This window comes from Stereum hirsutum (genome assembly GCF_000264905.1).
Source record: "Stereum hirsutum FP-91666 SS1 unplaced genomic scaffold STEHIscaffold_4, whole genome shotgun sequence".
Classification (NCBI taxonomy): domain Eukaryota; kingdom Fungi; phylum Basidiomycota; class Agaricomycetes; order Russulales; family Stereaceae; genus Stereum; species Stereum hirsutum.
In genome coordinates this window covers 2,176,574-2,197,493 of record NW_006763134.1, presented here as the reverse complement: position 1 = coordinate 2,197,493, position 20,920 = coordinate 2,176,574, and the positions used below count along the sequence as shown (strand labels likewise).

The following is a 20,920-nucleotide window of genomic DNA, read 5'->3' as shown; positions in this document are numbered from 1 at the left end:
GGCGGGAATAAGTGAAATAAGTAGTGCCGAACTTAACATTTACAGAAAATTTACTGAAGAAGCTGCTTGCGATCAAAGTCCTGTAAATTTTTTGTAAGCGAGATGAGTCCGAGATGTGTATCGGACAGTGCCACAGGCCCGCAATACTTAAGCGTTCTTGGGACGTTTCGCTCCTCTCTCGTGCCGCGAGATCGCCACCTCGATAGAAGTTATTGTTTTGGGCGCCTGCGGCGCGTTCGATACTCAGAACATCCTTTGGGTGACCATTTTTCGTGCCTGCGGCGCCCGCAATGAGAAAGTGCCACACACAACTGAAAGTGGCTACTGCAGTGCCACCCAAAGCCTTGCCAAAGCCGCACACATACGAGAAACAAAAATTTATTTATATCTGTGTATGCACCTAGATACTCTGTTTGTCGGAACCACACTCCCGACCCTCGAATCGTGCTCTCAAGGGATGGCGAGAACGATGTCTGCGCTGCGACGGACGTGTACCCAGAACCCGGCTGAGCGACCTCATCTCGTTTCACTCCGGACATCCATCGCTTAGGTAGTCGGCACGTCCTCGATCACCCGCGGCCATTTACTGGAATTTACAGGCAAGTGTAAATTTCTCTGATTATACTGACTTATGACCACGAGAGGTACAAAAGTGCTTACCTTGATCAGACTTGAATGTCCTAGACTGTTCATCACATCCTCGAAGATCTGCATCGAATGGGTCGCGAGTTGGACTCGTTCAAAAGTATGCGCAGCTCTCTAACGTGTTCATCCTCCATAGCTTCAAACATGCGAAGCATCCCATCCTATATCGAATACAAACAGGTGTGTGTACATTGACGACGACGACGATGGTTGAAATTTCGAACGCATTCTGCAAAGGGGGTGCAGTTCCCACGCCCCTCGTGGCACCCACGTGAAACAATAATAATAATTTCTTATTTTCGCTCTTGGTGCCACTGTGGCCTGCCTGCACCTCGAAACTATCACTGTACCAAAAACCAGCTCGTTCACGCGCCTCTACGAAGACATGCTCTCGGCATTCTGATAAGTATCCTAACAGTCACTCAGACGTATCTATTGGCCCCGACAAGTCTGAGGACCCGCCGAAATTCCTTTCATCGTGCGTCTTCTATCGTCGACCCCAACTACTGCGGCCTTCCTCCCCGCTCTACACCGGCACAATACAACTCCATAGACATCACACCCACATTCCATGGACGCAAAACCAACCGCGATTCCAGCTTGTAACGAGGTTTGATAGTAATAGTAGTATCGTCGACATGACATCGGAAGGGGGGTCATAGCGATTCATTAACTAGAGACGCAGCGCTTCAGAAGTTCAGACTGGTGTGAGCGGAGAGTCCGAGTCCCTCCCCGATCCACGATCCACTTTCATTTGAAGTATGAAACGGTCAGAAGGCGAAGTCGAAGCTCGAGTCCAGGGGCTCAGAAGTGTACACGGCGTACATCCCGACGTGAAGTTTGAACATCGTCTGAGTCGGAGCCACTGGAGTCTAAGTGTGAACGACGCGAAGGCAATGGGGCCCGGGGTCCTTGCGAGATGTGAGATGTGAATAGCGCGAAGACGACAGATACATAAGTTACAGGCGACGGGCGAACTTTGAAGGGGTCGTTATGTTTCAGGAGACGAAATAGGGCGGGAACGTGGACATTCGAAGGAAGGAGAAGCTCGTATGCCATCATTAGAGCTCGAGGAAGGTCGCCCGGAATGAGAAGATACCGGATTGGGAGACAAGAGCGGTGCGCCGAGTGACGAGCGGAGTTGAGTGACTTGTGAGTTAGAGTTTGAGTGCGTCGGGATCAAGCGCACGTGGGAGGAATTAGGAAGGCTCGGCGGAGGAAGCAATGTAAATCGGGGCAGGGAGGTCGAGATACATTACATGGTTGGAAAATTTAGGCATCCATGGTCTTTGAATGTCCTGGGTGTCTTTCGAAACAGCGGAGATGTTATGAACGGGGTTACCGTCGAGGTATTATGTACCGATGTCAGACCTCGATAAACAGAGATGAAAGGCGTGCTATCCTAGCTCAGAAAGCCAATGTCCCGCCCATGGTCAGCCGGAGATGCATTACATTTGGGGGTATACACTCACCGGAAAAGACATGAGAAAACACACCGAAGAACCCATGAGAGAAAAGCTTCCATATCCAAGAATTCGCGTGACGCAAAGTCTAGGGCAGTCTGCCCCGGATGAACGTTCCGACCGAGATAACAATTCCGGCCCCTTGGCTGCTCTCATGTTGTTGCTCGTCAGAGAAACACCACCATCACTCACCTACGGCTGTTCAAGTCCTCGACAATTGAGGTATCGAACAGACGCACATACTTACCACGAATTTAGCAGTTCACCTTTGCTCGACCACGTTGCCATGCCTCATGTTCGACCTCGACTTTGCCTTTGACTGCGGGCCGTCTAAGCAAATTACATGTATGTAGCGACGCCTGAGCCAAGTATCGGAGCGCAAGCACGATTGAATCTCGCGTGGGTTCGTCTAGTCCGTCCCTGTCGTGTTCTCCGGCGAGAAGCTTGGAAAGCCAGGGACGTGTGACGGAAAGAGTACAAGGTCGTTTCATCCCAATATGGTCAATGCAGAAAAGGGCGTCCAGAAAGGGGCAGCACGAGGCGGGAAGATAGGCCCTCGAACACCGTCGGCGCTTTGTCACGGAAGTCCCGACGAGCTCTCTCGACGGTCGTCGAGGATATGCAAAATACGCATCGGGCATGTCTATAGTCGTTGAAGAGGGAGGCGCGCGAGTACAGATGGTGGTGGGCGGAAGGAAGAGAGCGGTCGCGGAAGAGGTGAGACGCGATAATTGACGGACAATGCCTTTGTCAATTTGCAATTGATGGACGCAACGTGGGGATATTGCCAGGGTCCTCCGCGCGGTGAGGGCCGGGCCCGCGCCTGCGATTCGCTGGTGTGATCTATAAGACGTCCCAGAACAATTAGATATCGCCTTCGCCCGTCCGGCTTCCTTCCTTTCCTCACACCGTCTGACCTCGAGCCTCGCACGTCCCCGCCTTGCTTTATTGTTTCCTTTGTCTCTCCCTTCACATTTAGGTTCGTCGGTGGCTCAGATCTAGATGTCAAAGCACGATCACAACTGACATGCTTGTACAGAGTGGCATCATGCCCGTCGCACGCTCGAATCGTCGTAGAAGATCGTCTATCGCTAATCGTAAGCGCTCGTCTCTCCAACCTCCCCTCTTGCACACTAGTCCAACTAACATTCACCACAGCACCAGTCAAGAAGAATGCCAAAGATACCACCAAGTCACGAACCATCAACGTCTTCTCTTCGGCACCGGCGGCCACAACATTCACCTTCGCAGAGAACGTCACGCCCTCTACATACACAGACCCCAGCCCTCCCGAGCTCCCTCCCCTTCCCACAGAGCCCACACCAGGCCATCTATTCCCTGTCGTAGCTGATGACCCTCCTCCCGCGGCGAAGAAGCGACGAGGGAAGAACAAGAACGATCCGGATTATATTCCGAGGCCGGCGAATGCGTTTATGCTCTTCAGGTCGGATTTCATCCGGAGGAAGCATGTGCCTGATGGGATACAGACAAGCCAAGATACGCTTTCCAGGATCGTTTGTGAGTTGTTTACTTTCGTTTAGTCTAGTCCGATTGGTCCTGATCTCTTCGATCGACTGGGTCATGCTGGATTTACAGCGCAATGCTGGCACGCGCTCCCCGAAGACCAAAAAGCGCCGTGGAAGGTCAAAGCGGAACACGAAAAGGCCGAACACGCGAAGAAATACCCAGGCTACGTCTACCGCCCTAACCACTCGAAAACAAACAACGCCAACGCCAATGCCAACGCTAACGCTAACGCCGACAGTTCTTCCTCGACCGCCAACAACAACAACCACGGCACCGGCTCCGGCAACGGAGGCAAATCATCGCCGGCCGAAAAGGAGAAACCACCCCGTCCGCGCTCTTCTGTCCAAGAGGAAGAACGCGAACGTGCGGATCAGATCACGAGTTTGCTCATTCAAGGCATCAAGGGCGAGGCTCTGGCTGCTGTCGCGGCGGAGGCGGGTCTGAGACAGGCCGCGAGGTCGACTACGCCTTCGAGTAGAAGGGGCAGGGAGCGTGGGAGGGCGAGGGATGCTGAGAGTCGGGGGAGGACGAGAGAGGGCGACAGGGAGAGGGCGCCGCCGCGTCGGTCTTCGTCCGTTCCTCTTCCGCTTCCGCCGAATCACGTCGGCGGAGGCATCGATCTTCCGGCCGTCCACTTGCACCACCCCATGCCTGCCGCCACTTCCTCGAACTCGAATTCTGCTTCCGCGTCGTTTGCTCCCGTTTCCGATTATGCCATGTCCTTCGCACCTTCACAGTCACAGTCACAAACGAACGGCAACGCCCACTTGGGCATTCCCGATGTGTACATGCGTCGCCCATCTACTGCGAACATCGCGCTCCCGGGTCCGAACTTCACTCTCAACAACTCTGACTACTCCTTCAACTACCATCGCATGAGCATTCAGCACGATCCCTGGGTGAACCTGCCCCGTCGTCCGTCCACTGCTGGACCAGGGTCCGGACCTGGATATTCTTCGTCCTCTGGCGGATTTGGCTTCAGCCAAGGGTTCGGATTCGGGCAGGGCTTTGGACAGGGCTATGGTTCTCCTTCTGGGTTCGGTTCTCCGGGCTTTAACAATGGCTTCCGTACCGGAGTGGGTATGGGTATGGTTGCGATGAACCAGTATGGCCCGAGTCAGTACCAAATGCAGAACCAGTGGGCGCCGGAGGAGACGAATACGTCGTTATTTAATCAAGACTTCTTGGAGGGCAATGCGTTCGGTGGCGGCCAACAGTCACAGGGGCAGGCGCAGGATTCAGAAGGATTTGTACGTTCTTTTTCCGTTTTCGCCCTCCATCATTATTCTGTCGAAAATCGCCCGCTAAATCTTTCTCTTCTTGTGACAGTACAACCCCTTCGCGCATAATGCACCAGCACACCAATCGCCTCACGACATCGCCATCTCCCCACTCGACACATTCGACACTCACACTCAAGATCCACTGAACCTCTCGCAAGGCCTCACCAACTACCCCACCTCCGCCGTCTCCGAAGATCCCTATAACGGCTGGAACCCCGACCAATCCGGTTTCGCCGGTCAGATCGGTTACAACGAGAACGACAACGGACTCGCATACCCCGAAAGCGTCGCCTCTCAATCTGTTCCACCCTCGACCTACTCTGGCTCTCCCGATTCGTCCACAGTTTCACTACCCGTCGCACCCACCAACGGACCGCTGGCCGCGAACGGTGTACCGTTATTCGCACCACAACCTCAGAGGCTCGTCGACCCGAGCGTGAAAGCGCATGGACAAGCCGGGGACCACGACCCTTCGGCCACGTTCGACGAGTCCCTGACGCTCACAGAGGAGATGTACGGCTATGCTGGTTCGCCGATGGGTCAGGACACGTATTTTGCTGATGGCCAGGGATTCTCGCCCATGCATGCGATAGCGCAGCAGTTCGCCGGTGGGATGGGTGGCGGTATGGATGGCGTTAGTGTCGGTGGCGGTGGCGGGATGGGTGGAGGTGAAGACGCGATGAACGCGTATTCGCATGCATTGCGGAGTTATTCTGATTATGGGATGTCCAACGCCACCCAGGCTTCTCCCTCTCAAACCGTACCCGTCTCCGCCGATAACACTACTTCAGCGGGGACCTCGGTCATGACGATGACAGGAAGCTCGAACGAGACCGGTGCCATCAACGCGCCAGACGGGACGGGAGGCGTCTCGATCTCGCCTGTCAATCATGAGGCTGCGTCGTTTGGGTATCAGCAACAGGCGCCCTCCAGCCTGAGCTATGATCAACAAATCCAGGTTCATACTCAGTCCCAGGTTCAGGAGCATCAGCAGGCTTACGAGTACGCTGTTCAGAGCGGTGCCGGGCCTGAAGGCGTGGTCGGGCTTGGGGCGGTATCGCAGCCTGGCGCGTATGATGCTTCGGGGGCACAGTCTGGGTACGAGCAGACTGGGTACGACGGGTCACAAACGCAATCAGGATACGATCCGGCGTACGAGCAGAGTCAGGGCCAGGGCCAGAGCATGGTGGGCTACGACACGACGGTCTCGCTCGATATGTCCTCTGCTTACGTTCATGCTGACGGGAGCGGGTTCGAGTATGGGCATGAGTATTGATGAGAGGGATGGGTGGGCGGCGTTTGAGGCTGGTGGCGTGGTAGGTTGGCTGGTTGAACTTTCTCTGTCTCTTGGTTTCTTTCAGCGTTTGCTTGCTCGTGGATCGGTTCGGATTGGTTCCGCTATACCCTACCTCACTCATCTATTCATTCATGCCGGGTCGGGCGCTTTGAACACTATGACAATAACACAACGACTGCACACCGCACAAGCCATCGTATTCAATCCTATTCCGGTATGGGATCAACTGTAGCCTATATACTTATCTTGCTCTGCTCTGCTCTGTTTTCCGAGTCGTTTTTTTAATCGCTCGTCTCACTCCCCTAACTCCACTGCTTCTCTCTATTGTTGTGCCACCTTCCACTTCTTTACCCTACCGTTGTTCGTCGTGCCTCCTCTGGTCTCGGGCTTCGTTTCGGTCTCCCACCACAATGTAGCAATATTTATCGTGTCGTGCCTCTTGGCATCGACCTGTCCGTGTCTCGCCTTCGGTCCTCCTGTAGCCTACTACCCCCACAACTTTTACTACGGCTCGGATTGTTTATGACGCTCTTAGTAATACCCAACCCCTTTCCCTTTCTTCTTTCTCCTTGTGTGACTCTTGTGCCAGTAGTGTTGTCGATTCTCGGTATTCACGTTCAATCGTACCATAGCTTTTTTTTCTTCTCGGAACAATGTCGGTCTGCGACTGTCTTTTTTCTGGTTCAACCTGCTTTCTGGTTGCTTGCTTGGGGCCTTGCTTTTTATTGCTGTATATAGTTTTTGACTTGTCTGCGTCTTGTCTGCGTCGTCTCTGTCTGTGTAGTGTAATGAGATGAGCCTTTGATCAATCATCGTTTTTCGAGTGGTTTGGATTTGGTGTGACTGTCAAGATTGGCGAAGAGTTGACGGCTCTGGTGATTCGGAAGAAGTGGTGAAGGGCCACGATCGGTGCGTGGGAATTGTGTGTCTGCACGCCACCCAATGTCTCACCAGAACATGGGTCAATTCAGAATCTTCAAATTCAGTATCTAACTGGAGCTTTTATTCGTCGACTTCAACCTACGCATGGACAACGTCAATGATTCAAAGTTACACAAGACCACCATCGCCATCGCGGATCCACGCTATCGACATGACCAGTCTGAAAGTGAGCCAGTAAGTACCTAAATCGAAACTCAGTCCACATCATTCCTCAATTCCATTCGTTAGAGTCGTAACTTATTGTACAAAGATACAAAATGTAGTGTTGGCCATGTAAAATATACATCATAAAGGGAGCATCCACGTTGGGAAAGAAGAGCAGGTAGGAATCAAAGCATGTAAGACGCAACAAGAAAACACTGACAGCTCGAAAACATGAAACAGTACGACAGCGATAACGCACTGGAAAGAAACTACTGCTCCATAAAATGAGGCACCAGTACGTTTTCACGATCAGAGTCTAAGTCAGATGAACTAGCAGTAACGACGTTAGATAGAGTTTCAGGGGACTTGTCACTGCCAGTGGTCCGAGTCGGGCCCTCAGAGCTCAAAGGCTCGAGGTGACCCAACTTGTGTTTCAGGACGAGAGTATAGGCAGGCTCCTTTCCACGATTATTCCCCTTGGAATGGCAGGGGGGAGTACTGCTGTCAAACGCATGGAGATGCTCGCAGAGTTTGGGCCACAGAGGATTGATCCACCGTTTGTTCACGTGATCCCATCCACGAGCGAGCAGCTCGTGAAGATGAAAGTCAATCGGTACCTTTTTACGCTCCCAATGTTTTCCGTACCTAGACGAGATGGCAGAAGAGTTGGAAGATACTGGTTGCGCTGGATAGAGGGCAGCAACGTTCAGGAGCCTGAGTGCCGAAATGTTCTCTGCAAATAGTGAACGACTTACCACTATTTAGGTCCATAGGGTGAGGCTGAATCGGTTGTGTAGTATTTGTGGCCTTCTTGAAAACAGAGTCAAAGATCGAAGTTGACTTATTATGTTCCTTCCTGCCGGCGAATAATGCAAATGCTGCGGCATCCTGACGAGCCCCTGAGCAGCAGTTTAGCAATGGTGAGTAGGTACGGGACAAAATATAGTGAGGACTCACCGTCCGAAGAGCGCGAGCTGATTGGCGTTGAAGACTCTCGACTTGGGTCAAGCTCAGACGTCTCTTGTATGATTATGGGTTCGGGCTCTCGGATATCCGCAAAATAATGCTGTCACGACGGCCTGGATGAGTAAATGCACCTCAGATACGAATTCAAAGTCTCACAGAGAGAAGAACCACGACTCCGCATTTAGGAACACGCGCATCACCGGTGGCCATGATGAAGTTCAACTGATTTCTGAAGACAAACGACAGTGGAAGAGGCTGTCGCGGACGGGAGCAACGAGACAGTGCGTGAGCAGAAGTTTTATGGTCGCATCTGGAGTACTCACTCGAGTTTTCGATGAACTTGTCCTGACCTCCATACCGAACGAGACATCCAGTCCAGCTTTTGTCATGTAATCAGGCCTCCGGGAGTACGTGACCGCAAAAGATTCGACATCGAAATCATTCATAATTACGTCGCAACCCTTCTGTCGCTGGTTGAGTCCACGTGTGTCACTGAGCGAGAGAAATATTACTAACCTGCATCTCTTGTTGCTCGGTGGTGTTCTGACCCGTAGACGTGACGGAAAGTGTCCCGGTAACAGCCGCATTACCGCTTGATACACCTGCAGAGAGCGAACCTGTTTTTGACCGTCCGTGTCCTTCTGTCTTCTTGATTTGAACAGGTGGCGGGCCGTGATCATTCTCATGACTTTGTAACCTGTCAGGACACATCAAAGAGCAGGGCCGAAATGTACTCACAACCACGCCGTATAAAAGGCGTTCTTTGGGCCCACAATCCCAAGCTCCCCGTATGATCGATCTAGTTGTGCGTCACTCTCCCTAGTCCGTATATTGAAGTTTTCGATATGCGCATTAAAGGTACGCCCATCAGGGCTAGAGAACTACAAGGATTTCATCAGTGATCAATGATGTAGGGGAACAACAGTCCTGGAGGCATAGAACACACATAGAAGGAGTAGTAGACTTTTATCGATTCCCTACGATCCTCTGCGTCGAACGGAAGTGTGATGGCCACTTGATGTGTGTCTGAGTCCGCGGGCCAACGCAATCCATTGTTCGTGGGGAAGCCAGCTCCATTACCACCACCTCCCGGATCACCACCGCCTCCCGGACCACTACCTCCTGGACCACCACCACCACCACCACCACCACCACCACCACCACCACGACGGCCTGGGCCATCACCGCCGCCTCCATGGCTCTCGTCTCCTCCGAGCCGATCATCTGCGTTTTTCCCGTTCCCTTTCCCTTTTCCATTCCCGTTCCCATTCGCGTTCCCGTTTCCTCCCCCCTTCCTTGCCCCCTTCCCTCTTCCCTTCGCTCTCCCTCTCACCTTCTCTTTCGCCTTCCCTTGCCCTTCACTACCATCTGGCTGACCCTTCCCATCATGACCAGCATCACATCCAATATCATTACTGTTATGGCCGGAGCTTGGACTTGTGGAGCTGACATAGAAATCGGACAATTGTGGCGAGCGTTGCGAATGAGATAGAATGAGATCGGACTTACAAGAGGTTTGAGGTTAAGATATCGATGCTAATGTCCGACCTGACCATCACAGGGAGTCCCGACTCGTTAGCTAAACATTGCGCCACTTTCGCGGCCAAACGATTCGTAGACGATGCGAATACTGCAAAGCCCTCCGTATAGGGAGAAAGCATGAAGGGCATGGGAACAAGGCCTTTGCTCCGACCGCATGCGACAAGAAAGTGGTCGTAATTGGAGGCGATCCACTGGGCGGCGCGGGTGGGATGAAAGACAGAAACGACGACACCTCCATCTGAGAGTGAGCTCCTCAGTACGTCCGCATCGTGGCCCTGCAGGAAAGCGGATTCGGAGGAAGGCCAATCCACGGTCCTATAATCGAATATGAGGTGGTAAGAATTCAACGCGTTAACAAGAAAGGAGTGAATGCAGAAACAAACCCATTGGATGATTTCTTTTCGATTTGTGGCCAATATAACACAAATGAACACATGTCTCGAACTTCGTCTTCATTTGTGGCGACAAGATTGAGCATCTGGTTGAATCTATAGCAACTTTGCGTAAACGATACGTTTAATAAAAAGAAAATTATTGAACGGACGATTTCCATTGATCTATTTCACTCAACTTTCTCAATCTTGGCCTGTAAATGAGGGCTTGCCATCTTGAGGTCCTTCACATAGTCCATCGCACGTATTAGCACGGAGACCGGATCCTCTCTCTGGTCGGAATAAGGCAGCGCCGCCTGCAGACGCCTGTATTGTTCTGCAACTTCGCCATAGCTCACATAAAGGGTACTTGGGTCTCTCAGTGACTTCGGTCGTCAGTGAGATCGAGATGCTGGGAAGCTCACCGTCCTTGGGGGGCTCCAGGCAGAACTTCGTATAGTAACTCAGCGCCAGCTACTAATAAGCCAGAAGTCTCCATAGACCTGAAGTACGCATGATGTGGAATTAGACGAAATGAAACCCAAAATCAATGCGGAAGGCTGACATGGACGGCCGCTTAGCCTTCTGCATCTCACCGGCAGCGGATGCGGCCTGACGGAGAGGAACAGTCGTTCTGTGAGGCTCGGGAATGTCGTGCTCACTAATGGGGGTGATTAACATCATCGTGCGCCCTAACAAATGAAAAGCACTAACGCTTGCAACTGTTCCATCTCACTCTCAACCCGCTGAAGTTTCATTTCCAACGACTTCATTGTCGTCTCCAAATACTTGATATGGGACGTCGCATGATGTGTCAAGCTCATATCCCGATCCTCTGAAGGAGGCAAGACATCTCTGAGAAGGTTGACGGCGCCTTGAAGGTCGCCACGGCTATGGCTCGTAAGCTTATGCCAACTTGGTAAGCATTACCATCAGTGGCAGTCTTGATTGAGGTATCCACAGAGGACTCACGACTCGATGGCAGAGCTTACCGGGTCAGGCATCTCGTAATAATCGACCGCTCGACGATCCGTCATTGGTAAAGGCGGTAAAGGCTCTATATCGACAATGTCGCGGCATTCCCGCCAAACCGCCTCGAAACCACCCTTGAGCCAAGCGAGCTCGCGTTCTGCGATCCTGGCGTGCGGATGTGGTGATCGAGAACGGTGGGTCAAAGACAGTGCGTTTTCAGCACGAAACGTGCGAAGAAGGCTGAGGATGTTGCTATCCTCTTGTAAGTTAGAGGAGTCAATATCGTATACGAGGATGCGGTGGGCAGAGCGCCATTGTGAGAACTTGTCGCGGGCTTTTGTTGTAAGAGTCCTCGCTGCAAGTTGGGCAGTGGAGAAGTGGAGGCGCATGAGAGCCGAAGAGGGAACGGAGAGAGATAGCGCATCCGGTAAACGAGACTTGAAGTGTGCTTCGGGTGGCCGGAGGTCAAGAATCAACGTGTTGGGATCTGAAAGTAGGGGCTGAAGTGTGGCGGGAGTATACGAAGGAAACGATGCTGCTGGGTAGAGTATGTTGATGCGCGACGAGATATGGTCGGAAGATCCGGGTGCATGATATCGTGAGCGAAAGCTTTGAGACGTGACAGATACTGGGGGATGCAGCAGGATGGGTGGTACTTGGTGGCGCAATACGGTGGACGAGCCTAGCGATGACGAATGGGTGGCAAAATAAGAAACTCCCTGTGTCTCTTCGTCGGATAGGTCAGAATCAAATAAAAAATCTTGTGGCTCGTCATCGCATAGAGTCTCATGGTGGTAAAATTGGAGGTCCATCGTGCGCAACTTGCGTGGCAGCAAAGACTGCTGGGGAGAACTGAGGTATGAGAGGTGACAGCGGTAACAGTGAGTGAGATGACTCTGACTGTACTCATATGTATGGTACAAAAACGTTAGGACGTACTGTCAGGTAGTTTGTACCGTGGCTGCCTTGAGTAAATGATACCAGTAGTGAAATCAGGCAATGCCGTAGCCTACGAAATTGACCGATGACTCAGAAACTGGTATGCATTGTTGATCGAGCATTGTGAAGTTACCTAGTACCAAGAAGGGCTAAAAAGTTTTCCGACAGCGAAAAGAACGTTGTTCGATGCTCGATCGTCAATTATGAGGGGGCATACGAGAAAATATGTTGGCTTGGGTCCAAGTTGTTTCGCAGGGTGGTAAGCGAGAGGTCGTGAGAGGTCACGGTCATCACACTGTCAGGAGGACGCGCAAACAGCGCGGTTCATAAGGATCCTCGGCCCCGGAATATGGCGACCGCTTGAAGGGCCTTGTCCAATGTCAAGTCCAAGTCAGTATGTCGTTACAGTAGGGGTAGTTGAGAGACGCGCATAGCTAAGGCGATTTTATTTCGTAAGACATGGTACTCAAGATGAATCTAGAGGCTCGAGTAGAGCGATCCACAAGCCATGTGTAAGTAACTTAAGTATTAGAAGGTATTTTTTGTCATTGTGCCACAGCCGGCTTGATGAATTCATGGCACGTAGATAGTACACCCACGTCTGGAGTACACCTCGCTTACTTACGAACAAGGGAATGCGTCTCTCGGGAAAAAATGTACGGCAGACAGCGCCTGCATATCGTGTCGTATGCCACTCGGCAAACGCGGAGCACACCTCAATAACATCCACAGATGCGCTGTATTTTTTCCAATGAGACCTTCAAGACCGGAACACCAAATGAAACCACGCCAGCACTGCGATCAGCATCACCATTTATACTCAATCTTGAAAGCCCACGCATTCGCAACCTTCTTCAACGCCTCCTCATCCACGAACAGCTCAAACACGCCCTCGTCTGTCCAGTGCCATTCCACTCCTGCCTTTTCCTCTCCACGCCCAGTGATGGTAGTCGAGTTGGAGGAAGTCGTGGTCGTGGTCGTATTTCCGAGGAAAGTGACGATGTCGCCGTTCTTGACGGGAAGTGGGAGGGAAGTTCGAATTGTCCCGTTGGTAGGGTATTCGAGAGAGATGATGTAAAAGGCATCAGATTTGGTAGTCTGCGAATCGGTAAATGCAAATGCAAGGAAGTGAGCGAAAAGATAATATGAAGGAAAGATAAACGTACGAAACGCAGGTCAGACGCATCATCTTCCGCAGCAACAAACCAATATTGCGTATCGTAGATCGCGTCGCCTCTGAACATGTCGACCCCCTTTCATCAGCACGAATGATGTACAAAAGCTATGTTTCTGGTGTAACTCACGCAATCTGCAACCACTGGCCAACTTCAAGTAAGGAAGTCACCGAAGGCTCTACGATCGTCCCTACTCGTCCACAGGTTCATTGATCGATCAGGTACTAAAACTCGTAGTAAAAAAATAAGGATAGAACGTACCGTTCGCCATCGGACCGATATCGATCAAGTAATTCCCATTTTTCGAGACAATGTCGATGAGCGAGTGAAGGATGTAGCTAGAGTTCTGGTAATTTGACCATGGAGTATCTTGGTTGAAGCCATAAGAGTACGGGTCAGAACCTTCGCTCTATTTGGTCCGATTAAGGTCATCAGTTTGAATACTCTTTCAAAGGAGTCATCGGATATAGTGAGGACTCACGGATTCCCACTTGCGCAGCTCTGTTGCGTGAGGATCAGGATCAACGATGAGCAGTAGACGGCAGAAAAGGATAGGTGATGGATGAACGTACTGAGCGAGTTCGTGGACGAGTATTCAGGGTTCTGTCGGCGTCAATACAGTAAGAACCCGGTCTAATCACAACATAGAAATGGCACGTACATCGAAGTCCGAATAATTTGCCCCGCACCGCGCATTATAAGTCACCTGCCTTCCTGCCTCCTTCGCAGTGTTGAACCACGCAGGAGCTACAACGACGTCGTTGTCACAAACAGAACCGGTAACAACGTCAGAGTTACTGCTCCTGAATGGAATAACGCAGAGGACGCACCAATTTCCTGGAATATCGTCGGGCCACCAACATCGCACCATAGGATATCCGCATCATAATTATAGAACAACGCCTCCATTTGCGGCTTCATGATATCGACGAGGAAGTCGTCGACTTCGACGTAGCCAGTGTATAGTTCTAGTGGAGCGGACCAGTTGTATGCGTTGCTGTAGGGGCGGACACAGCCAAGAAGGAACAAAAACTTTAGGCGCCGGTGGGGAAGGAAAAGGGGGTGAAGAAGCGTACTGAGCGAGTCCACCGGCCCATCCTGTGCGCTGAAGGATGTCGTATCCAGGCTATACACCAAAAAGTCACCGTCTATCCTCAGACATGAAGGTCGCAGCAGGACGCATTAGCACTCACTGTCCCAGGAACAGTCGACCGTCGATGATACAAGTCATCTCCCGCATCCGCGTGTCCATACTTCGCGAACGACGGATTAAACCATTCTGGTAGGGAGAAGTAAAGCTGGGAAATGTTTGAAAACCAGATTTAGACCGGACGAATAGAGAGGAGAGCAGAGGCTGATGGTGGGCTTGTGACTGGTGGCAGGAAAACTGACCCCATTGTGTAGTTGAGGTTGGGTTTCTTTGGCTGCAGCGACGATCTCGGCCACGAGATCACGTCTGCGATATACCGTATGTCAGCGTTACTGATGTCATGGAAGGTAAAATAGATACTGACTGGGGGCCGTAGTTGAGTGAATTGCGATTTGACGAATTCCCGGTATCGAACAGCGCGAACCCATCGTGATGCTTCGTAGTCAAAACCTAGAGCATCATCACCAACGTCAGCACATGCATCAGGAAATTGACCCATCTTCGTTCTTGTCCCACATCTGAAAGTCCAAAACCCGACTCACATAATATTTCGCCCCGATATCCGCCACAAACTTCACAAACTCCTTCGCATCAAACGCGCTCGCCGTAAAATTCGGGAAGAAATCATCGTATAAGAAGTCCTCGCCATAGACTTCCTTATGGTGCGTCCACACCGCGGAGGATGAGTTAGCCGGGTTGTGTTGCCAGTACCAGTACCACTCGGCGTATTGCGTGCCGGAGACGGTCCACGATGGGACCGAGTATATACCTAATCACGTCGCCACAAGAAGTCGTGAGCAACGAAGAGGAAAAGGAATGGACAGAAAAAGCAGGAAATTTTACCCCAGTGGACGAAGAGGCCGAACTGGAAAGCAAGGCAGTCAGACGGAGCCGCTCATGTGGGATGTAGCAGGAACTGACCTTCGCTCCATCAAACCATTCCGGGCTCTCATGCGTCATCAAACTCTCGTCACCCTCCACATAATCCGGAATTCCTGCAGTAACGCTCCACTTTCCACCGACCTGCTTTCCATCCACAAGAACCACGACATCATCGACCAGAGTCCCGGCCGTGACATTATTTGTGTTCAACACCCCAACAATGACGCGGACTTGGTCGCCACCACGGAGACGCTGCACTGTTCCCGGTAGGACAGTCCGAATGGAGGACGAGGAGAGTGTGAAGGTTGTGGGTTTGGTGATCCAGGAAGATGGGTCGGCTGTGGATGGAGCGAAGTTGTTCAGGGTGATCTCCATGAGCTGGACCTGTGTCTCGTTGAGGGTGCGAAACCTGGCACTCGTTGTTAGTTCATAGTAAAAGGGATGGACGGACAATGAGAAATCTCACTTTGTAGTACTCCGGACGTTCTGGACGTTCAACACCGGTCCACATTCTGTGGTCGCATCTGTATCCACTGCGACGAGCGTCATGGAGAACATATGGATGCTGATGACCCCCGTTGTCTCGGACGAACCAGTCTCGCTGGAGGCAGAAAACCAAAAGTATCAACATCAGAAAGAGCCAAGAAAGCGGAACCAAGTCACGTCGAGACTTACTTCGCGAGTATAATGCTTGTAAGCGTCTTCGCATTGTCCAAATGATGTTGAAAGCTGAACATCCTCGTAGCATTATCTACACCGAATCCCAATACCCGTCAACAACGTCCTCACTCACCCCCTCAACGTAATCAGTCAGATAGCCGAAAACCCAAACTCACAATTCTTGTAAGTCGTCCCGTTACTCAATCCCTCATTCAAATACGGCGCACTAACGGGCCCATCTGACGGGTTCGCAAGCCACCACGGCGCCACCACGAACCCTAACGTTTCATTCGTCCCGTCCTCATAAATCGCATAGAACTGCCCATTGATGGTTGCACCCCCGTCCGTCGCGCCGAGCCAGTTGAAGGAGTGATATTTTCCTGGCGGGACGGGAATGGTCTGTGCTGAGCAGTTCACGTTGTCGAAGGTCGTTAGGTTCGGAGCGGTGAAGTCCGGGAGGGTATACTATTCCGAGAGTAGGAGTCAGTTCGAGGAACGAAGTTTTGATTTCTGCGAGAAGAGAGGAGGAAAAGGCCATACGTTTATGGACGCGTCGACGATGAAACCAGTTGGGAGATACTCAGCGGGATAAGAATCATTATGACCATCGAAACTAGCCATATAACCATCGAGTGCAGCAGCCTTGTTATTCAAATACGAGGAAAGATCAACCTGAACCTGACTAGCGGAGGCGTCCTCGAACGAAAGGAGCACATTCAAGACAGCGAGCGCAGACGCGTACGGAGCAAGAGAAGGCCGCATCGCGAACGTCGAGCAGATGATTCGAAGAAGCACTCAGCAAGATTCCAGCCCATCTCAACCATGGCATTTATATCTGTGAAGAAAGCGGGCTTTATATGTATGACGCGTGACGGCGCAGGAAGACCAAATGATAGGAAGAAGTCCTGAGCACGAGTTCGCGGCCCGTCGAGATAAGTGTAGAAATAATGACGGAGAGCGCCTTCCGCTGTTATTCCGCGGGCTTCTCAACTATGAAAATCCCCTGAAGACCCTGGAGAGCAAGGCGAACACAGCATAATCACTGTCCCCGAAGATTGATTATACGTAGTCGAGCATAGAGTCCAAGGTGAAGATATTGTTGAAACAGCAGTGTCAAGTGATGATGTAGAGGTCTCTGAGTCGCGAGTGACCGCCGCTTGCCGGCTGGAGATCAATCGAATATCACCGATCAACATAGCGAAACACTCGTTCTCGAGTGATGAAAATACGATATTAGACCAACGTCTGTTTCAACAACTACGATACCGACCAATGATCGGTGCCCGCCGGCCAAGGAACCCCCTGAAAGCGAATCGTATGCATGCGTCGTCAGAGATAGCATGTTGGCAACTGTAACAAATACAAAATTGCCAAGAAACTTTCCAAAGAGAATATCGTGAAGAAAGCAAAGACACAGGAGTGCTTCATCGGCGTTGCAGACAAAGGAGAAGACCGCAAACGGTGCCACCACGAGAGACTCAGAGTCAAAGGAACTCCGACGAACTCCGACTTACGCCACATCACAGTGCCACAAAGCAGCGCCATTACCGGCGATAGCTTTCCTCCGTATACGCCGAGATCGAAGACTTAGGTAGCGCGATGTGCTGAACCTCGAGGCACGCAGACCAGTCCTTTACACATACAAGGCCCCTCAACGCCAGTTCGATATGCTTGCCATACATCATGCATAGAAAAAGGAGACAGGTAAAGAAAACGGAGGACATGCAGCAGATTGTAGGAAAGTCATAGGGAGGCAGCGGCAAGGGGAGGGGTAGGCGGAGGCATGAGGGTAGATGAGCATCGACCGTACGTATGTGAGACCCGCGAAGTAAGAAAACCAGAAGATCCAAAAAGATTCATTTAAGCGGTCCTGTGAATCGGGAAACATATGTTAAGACCAGAGGTAGCGTGAAGAGATGGAGAAAGACGTACTTCTTGTGGGACGCCTTGATGGCAGCGACCTTCTCCTTTTTCTCGGCGATGCGCTTGGCGAGGAGCGCACTGCAAGCCTGTTAGCTGGAGAAGAAGGTTGTGAATGAATCGGACGTACTCGTATTCGGTCTTCTGGTCCCGCTGGTGTTCGATCCGGCGAACCTTGAGGGCACGGAGGTGACGGCGGCGCTGGAGACGGACGGGGGTGACGAGTCGCTGGATTTTGGGACTGAAGTGCATAGAATTCTCAGACGTGCACGTAACAGATGAGAAAGAGATACTCACGCCTTCATGTAGGGCTTCGCGTCCTCCTTCTTTGAGCTCTTGACCTCCCTCCTGACGACGTACTTCCTGACATCGTCCTCCTTGCTCAAGTTGAAGAACTTCCTGATCTTCGTCGCCCTCTTGGGACCCAACCTCTTGGGGAGGACGTTGTCGGTAAGACCAGGGATCTCCTGCTCACCCTGCTTGACGAGAACGAGGGAGAGAACGGCGATGTCGGAAGCCACGATACATCCACGGACTGACTTGCGGCGGCGCTCACCGTCCTTGCGTGCGCGGTAGCAAGAGTGACCGTCGGAAAGGAGGAGACGGACACGATAAGGGACGAGGACACCCTGCTTCATGGGGAAACCCTGCTTGTCGTTACCACCGGTGATGCGGAGGATGTAGCCGGCCCATTCGTCGCCTATCGAGTCGGCGGGAACTTCTTGAGAGATTTTATGATCAAAGAAGATACGACTGTGGCAGATGGTTAGTACGACAAAACTAAAGCCACGGGCGAGTAGGGTCTGGCATTGGCATCCGGCGCATCACCCATCCTATCCAGCAATGACGAACTCAATCCTTCTCTGTATCCACCTGACCCTTCCTTCATAACCCCAAACACACCCTTGCCAGACCCTCCTAAGTCAAAGAGAAGCACGCACTATCTCTTCTCATCGTCGACTTCGAGAGTCTTTTGCTGCCCCGTCGCGGGGTCTGCACAACACGATTCCGGTCAGCACAAGCCGTCCTACGTCTATTCCCATCGTCTAAGTCAGTACGCACTGGCGATGTTCAACTTCATACTACAAAATTCAGGAAAAAACAGTATAAGTCCCCCGTCACCAACGATATTGTCATAAAGCACGCACCTTGCGGAACGAAAGGAAAGGCGAAGTCACCGTCGTCGGCGTCGGCGTCGAGGGTACTTGCGATGAGATGTCTTGAGGCGCGTGCGAGGGCGGACAGCGGAGTCTGGCTCAATCGACGTCCCAATGCGGCACGCGGTGGCGCAGAATAAGGTTTGCCAACTGTACAGACACTTTCAGCCACACCTTCCCGATTAGGCTGTTCGTCACGCGTGACACTCACCCTGCAGCGAGAGCGTCACCCAAGGAGAAGAGACCGACAGACCGACGCGCTCAACGGCACCAAAACTCTCCACCCTCAAGACTCCCCACCAAATAATCGTGCGTACCGCTGCTCGTCGTCGGCGACGGTGACCAGGTGCTGACGGTTGATTTACAGAGCCATGGGTCGTATGCACGCTCCCGGAAAGGGCATTTGTGCGTTTGTCTTGACTTGGACTTGGACTTAGAAGCCTTGACGAACATATCTTACAGCGTCCTCCGCCCTCCCTTACCGCCGCACCCCCCCTTCCTGGCTCAAGACCACCCCTGATGATGTCGTCGACCACATCGCCAAGCTCGCCCGCAAGGGTCTTACCCCTTCGCAAATCGGTGTCACTCTCCGTGATTCGCACGGTATCCCCCAAGTGCGCTTCGTCACCGGTAACAAGATCCTCCGTATCTTGAAATCAAACGGTGCGTCTACTTCTCCAATTCACAACATCTCGGGTTCTGATGCATTTGGTTGGATTGGGGTACGATTGGTGTAATCTTCATCGGTATGTTTCTGTTGTCTTTCGTCTATAGGTCTCGCACCCTCCATCCCCGAGGACCTTTGGCACCTCGTCAAAAAGGCTGTCGCAGTCCGCAAGCACCTTGAGACCAACCGCAAGGACAAGGACTCGAAGTTCCGCCTCATTCTCATCGAGTCCCGTATCCACCGTCTCGCCCGGTACTACAAGACGAAGCAGCAGATCCCTCCTTCGTTCAAGTACGACTCTGCCACCGCCTCCACCCTCATCGCATAGACGCCTTCCTTCTTTTGCGCTTTGGGTTTTGTAGGATTCTGGGGGCTGAGGATAGTTGGCGTTGGGCTGTCAGGTGCGGGTGTGAGCTGGAAGAGGGGGAGAACTTATTTTTGACATGCTGCTCATGCCTTTTCTCGTCCGTGTATGCATATGCGTTTTTGGTCGTATTCCATGCCTCTCCATCACACACCTGGCAGGTTTTCGCATCCAATATCGCTCGTGACCAGCGTCTGCTCGCGACCAGCGTCTGCTCGCGACCAGCGTCTGCTCGCTATAACTCAAGATATCTTGTAAAGTGACAAAGAGGTCCTTATTCATCGGAAATATCTTGCTCGGCTTTTCGTTCTCAGACTCTAGGCAGATTCGGTGGCGTATCTGGATACGGACCACCTCTTCGTCTGCTCTAGCAAAGTATGTTCTTGTGCAGTTCTTGGCTGGGGTCTTTGGCTCTGGTATGAGTCGAGTTGGTCCTTCTGATCATCGCTACAGAAACTTATCAGATTCCTGGTCCCTTTAGGGGACAAGGTCTGTTAGCAGCTAATTTTCGTCAAACAGCCAGACATAGTTAGTCTCGTTCCGATCGGCACTTCCCATGCGCCCAGACCGCACTACTCGCGTGCTTGCCACACGTTGCAATTGGCCACACGGCCGGCCGGCCTTCCATCCTCCTCCACTCTCGTCGTCTCGAGCTCATAAATAAGGCCGATGTTCGTGCATTCCCAATACACCCCTACTTGAATAAATACTGCATCTGCATGACTCGATTGGAAAAGAGGCCAACATCTGTGGATCGCCCCGGCAAGGAGGGTGGGCAGGGCGGTCCACAGAGGTTGGCATCTTCGTTCCAGTTGTCAGTGTACTGGTATATTCCTGTTCCGTTAGGACAGGTC

The 20,920-nt window shown here is 52.0% G+C and overlaps 6 protein-coding genes across 6 annotated transcripts; 3 read left to right on the top strand and 3 right to left on the bottom strand.

Moving 5' to 3' along the window:
* Positions 1-2,010: 2,010 nt before the first annotated feature.
* Positions 2,011-2,670, top strand: STEHIDRAFT_119967 (uncharacterized protein). The gene is made up of 2 exons (XM_007302084.1): positions 2,011-2,047; positions 2,118-2,670. Exons 1-2 carry the CDS (start codon positions 2,031-2,033, stop codon positions 2,425-2,427), a joined length of 327 nt encoding a protein of 108 aa, XP_007302146.1. The 5' UTR covers positions 2,011-2,030; the 3' UTR covers positions 2,428-2,670.
* An 838-nt stretch (positions 2,671-3,508) lies between these two features.
* On the top strand, positions 3,509-3,829 carry STEHIDRAFT_20006 (HMG-box; the record flags this gene model as incomplete). Its single annotated transcript, XM_007301400.1, has 2 exons — positions 3,509-3,626; positions 3,705-3,829. Coding segments are annotated over 2 exons (243 nt in total), but the record flags the coding sequence as incomplete, so codon positions are not given.
* A 3,741-nt stretch (positions 3,830-7,570) lies between these two features.
* STEHIDRAFT_129751 (uncharacterized protein) lies at positions 7,571-10,287 on the bottom strand (the record flags this gene model as incomplete). The annotated part of the gene is made up of 10 exons (XM_007302083.1): positions 7,571-7,986; positions 8,057-8,200; positions 8,259-8,367; positions 8,424-8,522; positions 8,591-8,731; positions 8,784-8,955; positions 9,006-9,148; positions 9,214-9,712; positions 9,777-10,124; positions 10,193-10,287. The coding sequence occupies 10 exons, from the start codon at positions 10,285-10,287 to the stop codon at positions 7,571-7,573; spliced, it is 2,166 nt and encodes a 721-aa protein (XP_007302145.1).
* Positions 10,288-12,898: 2,611 nt separating this feature from the next.
* On the bottom strand, positions 12,899-16,451 carry STEHIDRAFT_94433 (glycoside hydrolase; the record flags this gene model as incomplete). Its single annotated transcript, XM_007302082.1, is given in 17 exon segments — positions 12,899-13,189; positions 13,258-13,327; positions 13,396-13,459; positions 13,528-13,675; positions 13,748-13,767; positions 13,856-13,899; positions 13,911-14,013; positions 14,097-14,263; positions 14,530-14,564; positions 14,659-14,722; positions 14,781-14,866; positions 14,959-15,185; positions 15,260-15,281; positions 15,338-15,707; positions 15,765-15,899; positions 15,974-16,049; positions 16,135-16,451. The coding sequence occupies 16 exon segments, from the start codon at positions 16,033-16,035 to the stop codon at positions 12,899-12,901; spliced, it is 1,908 nt and encodes a 635-aa protein (XP_007302144.1). The 5' UTR covers positions 16,036-16,049; positions 16,135-16,451.
* Positions 16,452-17,608: 1,157 nt separating this feature from the next.
* On the bottom strand, positions 17,609-19,125 carry STEHIDRAFT_76226 (40S ribosomal protein S6). The gene is made up of 7 exons (XM_007301567.1): positions 19,027-19,125; positions 18,941-18,960; positions 18,820-18,871; positions 18,176-18,631; positions 18,009-18,119; positions 17,891-17,959; positions 17,609-17,828 (listed from the first exon to the last, which is right to left on the bottom strand). Exons 2-7 carry the CDS (start codon positions 18,957-18,959, stop codon positions 17,819-17,821), a joined length of 717 nt encoding a protein of 238 aa, XP_007301629.1. The 5' UTR covers position 18,960; positions 19,027-19,125; the 3' UTR covers positions 17,609-17,818.
* A 171-nt stretch (positions 19,126-19,296) lies between these two features.
* On the top strand, positions 19,297-20,362 carry STEHIDRAFT_76222 (uncharacterized protein). The gene is made up of 4 exons (XM_007301566.1): positions 19,297-19,344; positions 19,403-19,440; positions 19,498-19,698; positions 19,810-20,362. Exons 2-4 carry the CDS (start codon positions 19,407-19,409, stop codon positions 20,028-20,030), a joined length of 456 nt encoding a protein of 151 aa, XP_007301628.1. The 5' UTR covers positions 19,297-19,344; positions 19,403-19,406; the 3' UTR covers positions 20,031-20,362.
* Positions 20,363-20,920: the final 558 nt, after the last annotated feature.

What these genes read in the sequence shown, in the direction of transcription:
- STEHIDRAFT_76226 (XM_007301567.1), bottom strand. An exon ending in GTCGACGATGAGAAGAGATA is followed by an intron (nt 18,632 to 18,819) that starts GTGCGTGCTTCT and finishes CATCTGCCACAG; the next exon opens with TCGTATCTTCTTTGATCATA. An exon ending in GCGAAGCCCTACATGAAGGC is followed by an intron (nt 18,120 to 18,175) that starts GTGAGTATCTCT and finishes TATGCACTTCAG; the next exon opens with TCCCAAAATCCAGCGACTCG.
- STEHIDRAFT_76222 (XM_007301566.1), top strand. Translation starts at nt 19,407, where the DNA reads ATGGGTCGTATGCACGCTCCCGGAAAGGGCATTT. An exon ending in CGCTCCCGGAAAGGGCATTT is followed by an intron (nt 19,441 to 19,497) that starts GTGCGTTTGTCT and finishes CATATCTTACAG; the next exon opens with CGTCCTCCGCCCTCCCTTAC. An exon ending in CCGTATCTTGAAATCAAACG is followed by an intron (nt 19,699 to 19,809) that starts GTGCGTCTACTT and finishes TTTCGTCTATAG; the next exon opens with GTCTCGCACCCTCCATCCCC.